We start from the raw sequence: 14,191 nt of genomic DNA on the forward strand, positions 1-14,191 counted from the left end.
CAATTAAAAATAAAAATAAGCTACATGGTAGTGGGGCATGCCTTTAATCCCTGGAAGGCAGAGGCAGGTGGATCTCCGAGTTCAAGGCCAGCCTGGTTTACAGAGTAAATTCCAGACCTCGACGTGCGCACTGTGGCAAACTTGTATACCCACACCCATACACAAACACATATACACAGGCACACATACCGAATAAGCAGAGACGTAATTTAAAAAGTTAGCTTTACAAATCTGACACGCTCTTAACATTCAACAATTTATTTATACATTATGTAAGAAAATAAAGCCTATGAGGAGGTCGAGAGACCTCGGGGTTCATTAGAAGTCACAGCACTTGCAAGTAAGTATCAGCTTAATTGTAACAAGCCATTAGGCGGTAATTTAACTAAGATATAAAAACATTAGTTAAATACAATTCTGGGGCAATGTACATTATAGCTACAACCATTTTTACAGAGGGATTCATCCTGGTGTGTTTTCTTCTCCATTATCCGAAGAGGAAGTCACTGTGTGGTCCTGGATCTCCAGGCTATGAAACTGAAGTATGTGTTTCCAGCGTAGCAGATGGTGACCAGGAAGGCAAAGAACTGTGGGGAGGGAAGCATGATAGAGATGGGGCTTAAGAACGTGTCCAGGTTAGAAAACTACTGTTTTCCCTCCACCACGTTGGGTGCTCAAACTGCTCTGGACCCTAGACTTCCTTTTCTACATTGCATCAGTAACTTTTCTTAGGGGTGATGATGGAGATGTGTACGTCTAATCTAGTGCAGGTAACCATAGACAGGGCCCAGCCTCCGGTGTCTGCCATCACCTCGAAGAAATGAGGTGAGGCAGCCGCCGCACAACATACCCCCAGGCAGTGTTTCTGAATCTCCAATCTCAATGTGCAAACCTCTGTTTAAAGTTAGGAGGGACCAAGGGGAGCCTGTGGCAGCTGCAGAGAAGGAGGCTGTCACTATTGCTTCAAGGTTCGCCGTGTCGTGCGAAGCTCCGAGTGCATGCTGTGTCTCCAGCCATCACCCTCCTGAGCTGGCCATTGCCTCCTGAGCTGCTCGTTGCTCCACATCTTCTTCAGGGGAAACTCAGATCCTTTCTAGAAGGGTAGTTACTGTCTCGTGCTCTGGCTCCTTCTTGCTGTGTGCTAACCCAAGCCTGGCCTGTAGGTTGTAATGCCTTGTTGGCCATCACCCAGTCAACTGCTCTATTTGTCACTTAATGCAAGTGGCCCTTTTTCTCTGCAGCTAACTTGGACCCCTCCCTCTTCCCCAACAGGCCTGGGGAGAAAGTTTCAGGAGGACTGTGGGTGGTGTTTGGGAGGACTGACTCACCGAGGAGGCCGCCCAGCTGTTGAAGTTGTGACTCTCCTTCTCTGGGGAGACAGAGGATGCATCCACTATGGCGGCTGAGAGGTAGGAGAGGAAGGCACTGCCATTAAAGTACAGGCCCTGTGAAGAGGGCAGAGTGTTGAGGGGGACCTCACAGGGCAGGGGCTGCACCCGAGGTGCGAAGGAACCAGTGGACAGCTGGGGAGGGCCAAAAGGAGGCAGTGAAGGAGGAAGGAGAGCGTGGCACTGGAGCTCCAGTCCAGGGCGCCACATGCCGGGGCCCCAGACTGCAGACTGTCCTTTAATCTCTTCCTCCACTGCTCCTGGTTCCCTGCTCCTGTGAACCTCAGCGTGGTGACCCTGGTGGAGGGAGGCAGGCAGCAGGGGGGGCCATGCAGCCTCACCCCAGCCCCACCTCAGCTGTGGTCATCTAGCACATGTCCTCTGGCAGAGACTTTCTCCTGGGTTCCTAGTCTCAGGGAGGGGCAATTAGCTAAAGCTACTTCTTAATTGTGTATGTGTAGGTATGTTTGTATGTATGTATGTATGTTTTTATTTGCATGTATGTTTTGGGGACAGGCATAGGTTGGCCTTGAACTTCTGACCCTCCTACCTTTACCTCCTGAGTACTCTGATGCCAGGTATGCACTACCACTACTAGCTTCACAGATACTTCTTAAAACAAGAGAGGGAGGGCGGGGAGAGAGGGAGCAGATAACATCAGAGCCTTTGGGAACTGTTGGAACTCTGGCTTCCCTATTTTTCTTTACTCTTTAATAATGGAGATTGAAAAGCCAATTGGGCAACACTGTACATGTAATTCTTACCTGATAATTGTTCTTACTCTATGTAGTTTTACTATGTTAGAGTTAAACCTTTTCCTTGTTATTTATCAAAAAAAAAAAGGGGGGGGGAAATGTTGCATGATATTTGTTTACATTGTGTGAAGATGTGTCCGAGTGATTGGTTTCATAAAGAGCTGAATGGCCAGTAGCTAGGTGGGAGAGAGTAAGTGGGACTTCTGGGGAAAGAGAGAAACTCGGGATGAAGCTAGGCATGGGGGAGACGCCAGCGAGACACTGAGGAAGCCATGTATATGGTACTAAGGAGAGGTAACGGAGCATGTGGCAGAATGTAGACTAATACAAACGGGTTAATTAAGTTATTAAGAGTTAGTTGGGAAAATGCCAAAGCTGAGGTTGAGCTTTCCTAATTAACAGTAAGTATTGGTGCCATTATTTGTGAGCTGGCAGTCCAAAGGAAAGTCCCACTACACAGCTGATTTCCAGTTGCATTTAAACTCTAGGACACTGTACTCTGCATATGTGTGGGAACGGGGGGTAGGCAGGGAGGCGCCAACAGCCACTCAGGGGAAAAGAGGGTACACCCCACAGACCGGGCTACCATGCCTGCCATCTTTCCCTTAGGAAGTCAGAGATGAAGGGATGGCGTCAGAAAAAGGGAGGAAGCAATCTTCTCCTTTGCTGGAAGAAAGGACACACAGACACAGATGTCAGCATCCCGAGGCGAGCTGCAGCCCGGTTTCGTCTCGGCCTTCTGTGCACAGCGGCGCTGGCCCAGGGTGATGCTCCCTTTTAGACTATAGCTTTGTTAGGGATTGAGCCAGGGTCCTGGCTACGTGACAGCCATCCACCATGAGATAATCTAAGTCACATCAGCTACAGGCAAGCGATCTTTGAATATGAAAGAGTTCAAAGAATTTAGAAAGAAAACCTGGAAAACACAATGGAGCTGTTCTTACGGTGATCAGGACAGAATACGGAGCACCAGAGAGACATTCTGCTCTCTGATTCAGTCTACACGACAGGGCATTCTGCCAGGCAGATTATGTACACAGCCAGGGTGTCTAACTTGGGGTTTCACCCGAGAACTGTCATCTGCGTTAATGCCACTGAGAAAGTCTTCCAGGTGTACAATGAAGCTGGTGTAAGCTCTATCTAAACAAGTCTCTACCGACTTCCTCCATACCTTCTTTACCTGTCATGTTTGCAGATCAATTTCAAGTTTATGAGTAACCACAGGAATCTTCCTTGTGATTTATTGGATAATGGGCAGTCTTTAACAAGTCAGTCTGAGTGAGTCAGCTCCTTAAGGAAACAGAGCTTAGAGCATCATGTCCAATGTTATGCTCACCCGAGAGCCAGGTAGACATTTCAACTGTGAGTAAAGTCTCTTCCTTTTGTGTTGTGTGGCCTCATTCTGGAGTTCTTTCCAACAAGGCCAGTGTTGTTAGGAGGTAACGAAGAGTATTCACTCACATTTTGCTCTGGGAACTTGAACACTTGGAAGAAGTAGGTATGAGGCATGTTGCAAGGTAGTATGGTCCTCAAGTGAGTCACTGTGAGTTTACATTGACAAAAATAACTCGATTTTAAAAGTCGCAAGCAAAAATGAACACTACCTTATGTATTTTATTCTTTTAGAAAAAAGTTAGTACATCTGCTTAACAAATGGTCTTAGCCATTTAAGCCTGGAAAAATGATTAGGGAGAAGAGTCCTCTTTCCCTGGTGGTTCCTTGTGACTATTGGTTGTATGTCTAGGGATTTAGAGAAGGTCGCACACACTCATCATTTGTCAAATGACAGACTTCCCACCTTTTAAAAAATGGTTTGAGGCCAGGTGTGGTGGTGCAAGCCTTTAATCCCAGTACCTGGAGGCAGAGGTGGGTAGATCTCTGTGAATTTGTGGCCAGGCTGGTCTACACAATGAATTCCAGGCCAGCCAAGGCTACATACTGAGACCCTGTCTCAAACAAAACAACAAGATAAAACTGTTTCATGGTGCCTAAGATAAAGCCAGGTATCCCTTTCTTATACAATGGCCATCAGAAACTCACTGAAATGGATACAAGCTTCAGACTTCGTATGAGAAGGACATGGACACAGAAGTGGAAGAATGGAGGGACTACGTGGTCCAAATCAGTGGTGGGAATGACAAGGTTTTGCTGTGAAGCAAGGCATCTTGACCCAGAGCAGAGTGTACCTGCTGTTGAGCTAGAGGCATTCTTGTTCTAGATCAAGGAGAACTGGAGAGAGGAAGTGCAGGTCTGTTCAGGATGCACTGCAGATGCCAGCCTGAGAGTTGTCAACTTGGTAATTATAGATGAAGGAGAGAAGGATATCCCGGACTGATGGACACTACTGTGTCTTGGTGGTTGGGAAAGCTTTCCAATATCTCTAAAGAAGATAATGTCCCAGTCTGTTGTCAGAGAGCCCTTACACAAAGAAGGTCAGAAGCCCAGGACCACAGTGCCCAAGAGTCCTGCAACACAAACACCAACATCCGGCCTGAAGGAACAAGCTGGGGAAGGAGGTTGCAGAAGATGCTAAACTTTTGACCAAAAGAAAGAACGGCAAAGAAAAACACCAGGAACAGAGTGCCAAGAGATGTCGGCTGTCCTCACTGAGACTTCTTCTCAGTCTGAGTCCAGTCAAAATAAGTCTTTATCAGTAACTAATAAATGATCAGATTTGAATCTTAAAAAAAAAAAAAAAAAAAAAAAAAAAAAAGCTGGGTGGTGGTGCCGCATGCCTTTAATCCCAGCACTTGGGAGGCAGAGCCAGGCGGATCTATGCGAGTTCGAGGCCAGCCTGGGCTACCAAGTGAGTTCCAGGAAAGGTGCAAAGCTACACGGAGAAACTGTCTTGAAAAAAAAAAAAAAGAATATTTTTTAAAAAATCGAACCTATGCAAATGTTAACTAAGCAGAATCCAGTTTGGATAGAGTAATGCTAAGTAAAGCGACGGTGTCTCACCAAGGATGTAGCTCAGTTGGGAGAGCGCATGCAGCCATGACGTCCATCTCTAGCCCAGATAACGTGGGTGTCATGGTGCACTAAGGTCATTCTCAGCCACACAGAGACCTGTCTGGGTCTCAAAACCAAAACCAAAGGACAACAAAACAAAGAAACCAGCTCCTCAGAAAGCTCCAGAGAACTGGGGGGCAGTGTGTGCTTGTGGGGAGGAATGGGCATCACAGCATCACACTGTCCTGCTATTGTGAAGGCCAGGTGCAGCTCAGGCATGCTAGACCCTCCCGTGTGTCTCAAAACATCCCTGTGCTACAGGAGCGAGCTGCAGAGAGCATGGAACTTTACAAAGGTGGCCAGCTGCTCTTTGTGGGCGGGAGAGGAGGAAGGCCACAGTTCCCTCCTGAAATTCCATCCCGCGTTGCTCTGAAAGCCTCTGTGTTCTCCGGGATACAGGAGCACGCAGATAAACGCTTGGCTGGTCTGCCACTCTTGGTTTATCCTCCGGACAGTGGACCTGGGACCCTCCGTGGCCCTCAGTTTAAAACGTTGACCTGCTAAGGACATCTATCCCTCCACAGGAGAGGGAAAGCATATTCAGTGTCCCGGCGGGTTCCTACAGGCCAGAACTAGATACCAGTTTCAGAGGAGAGTTGGTAAGAAGTGACTGAAACACCTTGCCATGCTGGGGGAGAATTTGAGCTCCAACCAGGCAGGTCACCACCCTCCGAAGGGGCCCACTCTACCAGATGGAGTGTTTTGGGAAGTTCCATGTCAGGGGGTAGAGAGATGGCTCAGTGGTTAAGAGCATTCACTGCTCTTCCAGAGAACAAGGGTTCGGTTCCCAGCACCCATCTGACAGCTCACAACCACCTGTAACTCCAGTTCCATAGGATTTGATGTCTTTTCTGACCTCCCTGGGCTCCTGCATGTACACATAGAAAATAAAATAAGTATATATTAAAAAAATGTTCCTTGTAGCCAAGGGTGCTAAATCAACAGGGAGCCACTAACCAAAGATAAGTGATAGAGTCATAGAGTCAGACTCTCTCTCTCTCTCTCTCTCTCTCTCTCTCTCTCTCTCTCTCTCTGCGTGTGCGTGTGTAGTTGTTCTCTTTTTTTTTTTTTTTTGAGCTGAGGATCGAACTCAGGGCCTTGCGGTTGCTAGGTAAGCGCTCTACCACTGAGCTAAATCCCCAGCCCATAGTTGTTTGTTTTCTTTATCCACCATGTGCAACCTAGGGATTAACTCAGGTTGGTGGGTGGGGTGGCAAATACCTTTACCTGCTGAGCCATCTTGCCGGTCACTGCAGCTTTTTACATGGGTCCAGGAGATCTGAACTCAGGTCCTCAGGCTTGTACGGCAAGCATGTTGTCAACTGAACCATCTTTGCCCACGACTTAAGCTTTTCTTTTCTTTTTTTGTTTTTTCAAGACAGGGTTTCAAATTAAAGGCATGCACCATCACTGCCCAGCTTGCTTTTCTTTCTTTCTTTCTTTCTTTCTTTCTTTCTTTCTTTCTTTCTTTCTTTCTTTCTTTCTTTTTTTTTTAGACTTTCAATTTTTTTTTTAAGATCTATTTATTCATTATATACACAGAAGAGGGCACCAGATCTCATTACAGATGGTTGTGAGCCACCATGTGGTTGCCGGGAATTGAACTCAGGACCTCTGGAAGAGCAGTTGGTGCTCTTAACCTCTGAGCCATCTCTCCAGCCCCTCTTTTTTTTTTTTTTAAAGTTCGATTTTTATTTAATGTGTCTGAGTGTTTGCTTGAATACACGTCTGTGCATTATGTACATGCAGTGTCTGTGGAGGCCAGAAGAGGACGTCAGATCCTCTGGACCTGGAGTTAGAGACCGTTCTGAGCTACAGTCACGTGGGCACTGGGAACTGAACCTTGGTCCTCTGCAAAGAGCAGCAAATGCTTCTAACCACTGAGCCATCTCTCAGGCCCCCAGACTGAAGCTTTAAACTGGCTTGATTCTACTCAGTTATGCACCGCACTTTCTAGGGTTACATTTTTTAAAATTACATTTCTTTATTTTGTGCGTGTGCATGCGCTTGTATCAGGCTATGTGTGTGAGTGAAGGACACAGCTTCTGGGAACCTGGTCACCCATTCCACCATGTGGGTCCCAGGGATCAAACTCAGGACATCAGTCTTGGGTTTTGGTATTGGAGTCTCCCTCTGTGGCCCAGGCAACCCTGGAACTGGAGGCCATCCTTCTGCCTCAGGCTCCTGGATGTGGGGCTCATATAGGTGAACTGACTCTCTACTTCCTTTCCAATTTTGAAGACAAAACGGCGCTTAGAGGCTGCCCAAGACAAGTCCTTCAGATATCAGTAGGAACACAGGGTCTGCAGACAGCTGGGGAAAGCCCTGAGATGACAGACGGACAGTTCTCTTTGGGACATGTGATCCAAAACGAGTAACGTCAGTTTGTTCTTTCCTGGAACAAGCTGAGCAGTCAGGAGTCTGGCTGCTTCCTTCTAGCCCAGGAACACAGGTCATCTCCAAGAACACACCCCATCTCAAAGGCACGACTCGTCCAGAGGCTTTGGTCCCAGTCACTACATTCAGGCTCACCTCGTGGCAGGTGGCTGGGAAATGTCTAGCTGGACAGAGAATTCTAGACTAGAGAAGAAAATGGTAGCGAGGGAGAAGGAGCAGCCCCAGCCCTGGTGCTGCTGAGCTGCCACTCTCCGGCCGCTGAGGACAGAGCTGGCTGACCCCCTCATCTGCAGGCGGTCCCCTGCACGAATTTAAGAAAGCAGTTGAGTCTTTCCTTTCCTACAGCGTCACCACCAGCTCTGGCCAGCAAGCACGAACATAGCCTCAGCTACCAGAAGAGACAACTTTTCCTTTCCTTTTTAATATATTAATTAATTTTTATTTTGAGATTAAGTTTCATGTAGTCCAGGCTGGCCTCCAACTCATTATTTATCTCAACTTATTATTTACCTGAGAGTCCTTCAGCCTCCACCTCCTGAGGGCTGGGATCACAGGTATGCACCACACTCAGTTTATGTGGTTTTGAGGACAGAACCCAGGGCTTCCCACACCCTAGGCAAATGCTCTACCCACTGAGCTACATGTCCAGCCCCACCTCATTCATGTTATTGTGCTCTACCAGCTATTTTTTAATCCAACATCCAAATGACTGCCCTTCCCAGTGTCCATGGGAAAAGAGAACACTGACTCCCAGGGCCACCTGTGTGGTCCTGGATGATCATAAACACCTTGCTTGGGATCACTTTCAGAATTAGACACAAAAGCTTTAAAATGCCAATAGAGATGTCATTGAGTCCGAAGTGGCTTTGTGTATGTGTGTGTGTGTGTGTGTGTGTGTGTGTGTGTGTGTGTGTTACTTTGAAACAAAGTAAACCAATATATCTTTAGAGTTCTATTTTATACATGTGATGCCACTTTAAAAGAAATATATTATTATTATTATTTTAAATGAAATAGGGTCTTTCTATACATAGATCAAGATAACTTTGAACTCACTATTTGGCCAGCTTGGATTCAAACTCAACATCTCTTTGCCTTGTTTTCCCAAGTGCTAGAATTATTTACACATGTCTCCCTCCCTCCCTCCCTCTCTCTCTCTCTCTCTCTCTCTCTCCCTCCCTCCCTCCCTCAGTTTCATGTAATACAGGCCTCAAACTCCATATGTAGCTGAAATGACCTTGAACTTCTTTCTGATCCTCCTGCCTCCACTTCCCAAATGCTGAGATTAGAGGTGTGCCTAGTTATGTGGTGCTGAGGTTTGAACTCAGGGATTTGCACGTGGAGGCAAGCACTCTTCCCACTGCTATGGCCATTCCCAATTCCCCATCAAGACTTCCCACACTCCAAGGCTTTTGCCTGAAGACTGTGTGGTCAACCATTGTTATCCTGTATATGGCACGCTGCCTGGAACCAGGACAAACACCCAAACCCCTTAACTGCTCTTGCTTCCAAATGGGAAGACACCAATTTAGTTTATTTGTGGTTCTCTGGTGCTGGGGTTTAAACAGGGGACCAGACATGCCTGGCACGTGCTGTACTCCATCTACCACACTATTACTTTTTTTGTGTGTGTTTGGTTTTTTCTTTGCTACTGGTCATGGAAACAAGGCTTCCCACCCTCCTGTTCCACCCAGACTCCACGTGTTTGTTTTAATAGCCCCTGTCATGCCCCTTTTCATTCATGCACACAGAGCTGTGATGCAGAGTTTGAAGGAAGACCTGGAGACTATGGTGTCCCGCACGCCTGTTTGCAGGTGACACTGTTCATGGTGACAGAACCCAGTTTTCTTCCACTCAGTTTATCTGAGAATGTCCTAGGCCATGAGCTGTTCTACTGTACCCGGTTTCATGCTCAGACCATCAGGTAATGAGGACTCATTCGCTGATGTTGGCCTCCCCAGCACTGTCCTGTCCCGTGTCAGCAGAGGTGACCCTGAATCCACAAGAGACCCTTGCTGTCCCGCCTCATAGCCCCCTGGACAGGTGTAGTCCCCGAGGTAGGCTTACCACTGTGGTCCAGGGCACCTGGGGAATCCTGGTGTAGGTCATGGTGATGTAGATGATGAGGAAGAAGACCGTGAGGACCCAGTAAAAGACAGCTACAAACATGACCCAGCCAAAAGCAGGGACTCGGAAATACTCAGTGCCAGCGATGAGCGTCCACACCAGCAGTCCAAAGACCTGCCAAGCAGCAGAGGGGATGCAGAGACAGGCGGGGAGAAAGAGTGGAATCGAAAGAACAGTCGTTAGTCGCAGTGCCCATCACAACCTGTACATGTGGAGCAAATGCCCACGTGAACACAACCCCACAAATGTACATTCATGTGCACATGTCCCCCATGTATACATAATTAAAAATAAACCCTTTAAAACAAATCCATCCCTTACACTATGTCTCAGATATTCTGGGACAGCAACAAGAAGTAACAAATACAATCCCCAAGCCATCCGGCAGTCAGCGCACACACCACATCCCAGGAGGCAGCCTCCGGGGTCCATGGGGCTTTGGCTGTAGCGCCGTGTCTCGCAGGCCAGCCTCCGCTTTCTTTGTGCTAAACAAAGCAGTTTGGCCTGCTGGCCTCTCACATCACACCCTGGTTCATTTTAGACAGAGACAAATTAGAAAAGAAAACACGGATGGCAGCTGGCCCCTATCTGCTCTGATGGTCTAAATGGCCAATTCGGAGAGCATGCTTCTTGTCACTCAGTGCATTCTGGGAAATTCTGGAATGAAATTGCTATGTTACAGAGGTCAGTCAGAGCCATTTTGGGTTAGCAGTGTGCTCCCTGAGCACTTGCTCTTACTATGCATGGTGCTGGGCACTGAGGTCACAGATGTGAGAGAGGCACAGTGTCACTGAACCTGAGGAATTTACCATGTCATGTGTTAGACACATTATTCGGGTCTGTTTCAATACAGTTGACAAACAGTGGTCATAACTACATGCAGCTCGTAGCCTGTATCAATGATGAGTGTGTGTGTGTGTGTGTGTGTGTGTGTGTGTGAGAGAGAGAGAGAGAGAGAGAGAGAGAGAGAGAGAGAAGGCCAGGTCAATCCCAGCTGTTGTTTCTCAGGAGCCATCCACCTATTTGTTGAGACAAGGTCTCTCACTGGGACCTGGGGTTGTCCTTTCTGCGGGGCTGTCCACCAGTGAGCCCCTGTCTGTCTGCCTCCCTAGCACTGGGATTATAAGGATGCACCACTATGCCTGGCTTTTTATGTGACTGTTGGGGATTGAGCTCAGGTCTTCATGCTTTCATGGCAAGTACTTAATTGAGCCACGGCCCCAGCTCACATGACCTGTTTTATGCAATCAACAAACAGCCATACTCTTTCCCTTACCTACTGCCTGTGATTTCATGCTTAAAAGGAGGAGGCTGTGGCTTTCTGCATGAAGCCTAAAATAGTCACCTTCACTGAAGTCTGCCAGCTCCTGTTCAACACCCCACGTGCTATTGATTAGGAAATATGTGAGCGAGTGCACACACTCGAACACACACACACACACAGAGGGTTTTGTTTCCTACATTTTTTTCATAAATCAGGTTATTAATACATAATGCTAGAGACCATAAGAGAAAAGGACATCTCCTTGGAACCACATCAACTCTAGCCTGTTGGCTTCCTACATGTGCTGAGGTTTCTCCTTCAGAACCAGGGACTGTTCTGTTCAGCAAGCATGGCGACCATCTCCATTTATCCACTAGGGGGCACCAACACACTGCAGATGAATGACAAGGCCAGCCTAGCACTGGCTGTCTGCAGGACTGCCTTGAGTATGGCGCAGAGGTGGGGAAGGCTCTTGACTCTCGGTGTTAGTACCAGACTTTGCCACATCCAACATGAGATAAGGATGGATTAATGCAAAGACCTGGAGGGTTGATTTAATCCCCGTGTCCTTGGCCTCTATGTGATGTTCTGGCAGAGACTTTGCTGAGGTATCTTCATGGGCTGTAGCAGAGCCTTGCACCAGAGAATGCACCCAGGGCTCTCAGGCCTTGGTACGATCTCTAACAGGGTCCCTGGCCTCTCTCTCCTTTCCCGATCTTGGAAACGAAGGGATAGAGGTACGGGACTTAGGGGTCTAGCGCCTAGGTGGAGAGTGTCCAAGTTGCCTGATGAGACAGATTTCAAACCTTAATGATATCCTGAGGGTGTGTCCCCCTCGTGCCCTCCAGCCCCCCCCTCCCAGCACCACTGAGGAGTCCCTGGGGCAATTCCGAGTAGAATGAAGCCCCCAGCCCAGGTGCTGTTAGGAACTTGGGACTCAGGTTACTCTGACATTTTAAGATTGACCAAAGACCTACACTGAGGCTGTCATAGGACCCAGTTATTCCCAGCAAGCAGTGTGGTGGGAATCTGCATACAGGGTGGGTGTTAAAATATATCTAAAGACTGAATTTAGGCAGCACCGGTGACCTGTCATGTATGGACACAGTTGCCCTTGAGTCCCCTGAACCCCTGAACTAAGTATCGCCAATGGAGTCAGTGGTCTCGACACAGCAGACTTGCAGGTTTGCTGTCTGTGTCCAGTCTTGGGTGAGTAGTGACGCGGCAGATAACAATGTTGCCAGTCCACCAAGTTCCCGCAACTCTGCAGAGATGAGTGGTCTCTAGTTAATCCCTCCGGCGAACGTGACTAAATGCTTTGCACACCTGCACCTTGGCAGAAAGGGCTCTCAGAGTCCTTACAGTGAAAGCGGAGGGCAAGGCCCGTGCCCGTCATTGGAGCCGTGATGCCCAGGAGGAGGAAGCACCACAGTCGAAGTTGGCACACTCTTTGTTGTTGTTGTTGTTGTTTGTTGATGGCAGCATGGTGACTGTCACAGGCTTTGAGCCTCATATAGTCTTTTCCAAGCTCTTCATTGTACCCCTGTGGTGGGGCCTTAGCCAGGCCAAGCAGTGTGTAGAATGCACTGGAGGAGGGGGAGTGGCCAGGTTTCAGGGGAACTTTATTTACAAACAAGGGCAGGCTGGATTTGGCTAGCAGGCTGCAATTAGCCAGGCTCTCCAAGTGTGTGGTCTGAGACGGGGGAGGTCCAGAGCCAGCTAAGAACAGACATGCAGGCTCCTATCTAGACCTGCCTGCAGTCAGCAGTTCTGGGAAGAGGCAGGGCAGGGGTCACAGTCCCCATCCTCAGGCAGCTCCAGGGGGAGTCCTGCATTCCCTCCCCACCTCCCTATTCCCCTCTTCCTCCTTGCCCATCCAGTGGTCCATGCACCAGGTGTGATCTTCAATGCTCCCTTAGGGTTACTACTGCTGCGGTGAAACACCATTGATCAAAAGCAACCTGGGGAGGAAAGGGTTTATTTTACACACACTTCCACATCACAGTTCATCAGCTAAGAAGTCAGGGCAGGTGCTCCAACAGGGCAGAAACCTGATGCAAAGGCTGTGGAGGGTGCTGCTTACTGGCTTGCTCCACAAGGCTTGCTCGCCTGCTTTCTTATAGAACCCAGGACCACCAGCCCAGGGGTAGCATCACCCACATGGGTGGGGCCCTCTCACATTAATCACTAATTAAGAAAATGCTTTACAGGTTTGCCTAAGCCTGATCTTAGGGAGGCGTTTCTCAATGGAGGTTTCCTCCTCTCAAACGTTAGCATGTGTCAGGCTGACATAAAACTCTGCAGCACAGATGTGAATGGGACAGCTCTAAGCTCTCAGACTTCCCAAAGGACACGGATCATCACAACAATCCTGTCAATCAGCCAAGAATGCTCTATCCACAGCCAGTCACCAAGGGCAAACATCAGGCAAAACAGAAAGCCAATTAGTCTGCAAGGACAGAGGACCCTGTGGCGACGGCTCTATCCTCCAGTGAAGGGTCTGGATTTCCTGATGCTCCAAGGCTGTCCCTGAATGCTAGACTTGGATAAAGTGTTTTGATGCCAACCTGACTCAGCTCTGATTGATTCAGGCCTTTTCTTCTGTTTTGGTGAAGCAGAGTATAAAGGAGAAGACAAGGAAAGGGTTAAAGAATAAGAGAGCTCCATGCTCATGCAAGGAGCAGGGAGGGCTGAGGACTTAGGTCAGCTGCCAGAGTGCATGCCCAGCCAATGGGTAAAGCCCTAGGCTAGCACATAGGAGGCGGAGGCAGGAGGATGAGAAGCCCTCAGCTTGGCTCAGTGGTTAAGAGCATGTATTCCTCTTGCAGAGGACTTGGGTTCAGTTCCCAGCACCCATGTTGAGTGGCTCACAACAGCCTGTAACACCAGGGGAATCTGGTACCTCTGGCCTCTAAAGGCACCTGCACTCCTCCTGTACATAGACACACGTATTCGTGTACATATATCCCCACACACAGACACAGACTCATATATATATATATATATATATATATATATATATATATATATATATATATATATATAAACATATACCCACATAGATACATACACATATACATACATACATACATACACACACACATACACACTCACCCATGTAGACACACATACTAATATACATATGCCCACATACATAGACACATACACATAATTTTAAGTGGGGAAAAAACTAAGTAAAACAATGCAAAGTAGCTTCTCCCTACTGCGAGGAGAGACACTGGCTCCCACAA

At 48.0% G+C, this 14,191-nt stretch overlaps 1 protein-coding gene across 1 annotated transcript in view; it reads right to left on the reverse strand.

The window, feature by feature from the left end:
* Positions 1 to 242: 242 nt before the first annotated feature.
* Cmtm8 (CKLF like MARVEL transmembrane domain containing 8) overlaps positions 243 to 14,191 on the reverse strand; it is a 56,234-nt gene continuing 42,285 nt past the window's right edge. The window contains exons 2-4 of the mRNA XM_036193393.1: positions 9,617 to 9,790; positions 1,329 to 1,445; positions 243 to 587 (exon numbers count right to left, since the gene is read on the reverse strand). Coding sequence (XP_036049286.1) covers positions 504 to 587; positions 1,329 to 1,445; positions 9,617 to 9,790 — 375 coding nt within the window. The 3' untranslated portion in view covers positions 243 to 503. The remainder of the gene's footprint in view (positions 588 to 1,328; positions 1,446 to 9,616; positions 9,791 to 14,191) is intronic.

Source organism: Onychomys torridus, chromosome 7 (assembly GCF_903995425.1).
Source record: "Onychomys torridus chromosome 7, mOncTor1.1, whole genome shotgun sequence".
NCBI lineage: Eukaryota > Metazoa > Chordata > Mammalia > Rodentia > Cricetidae > Onychomys > Onychomys torridus.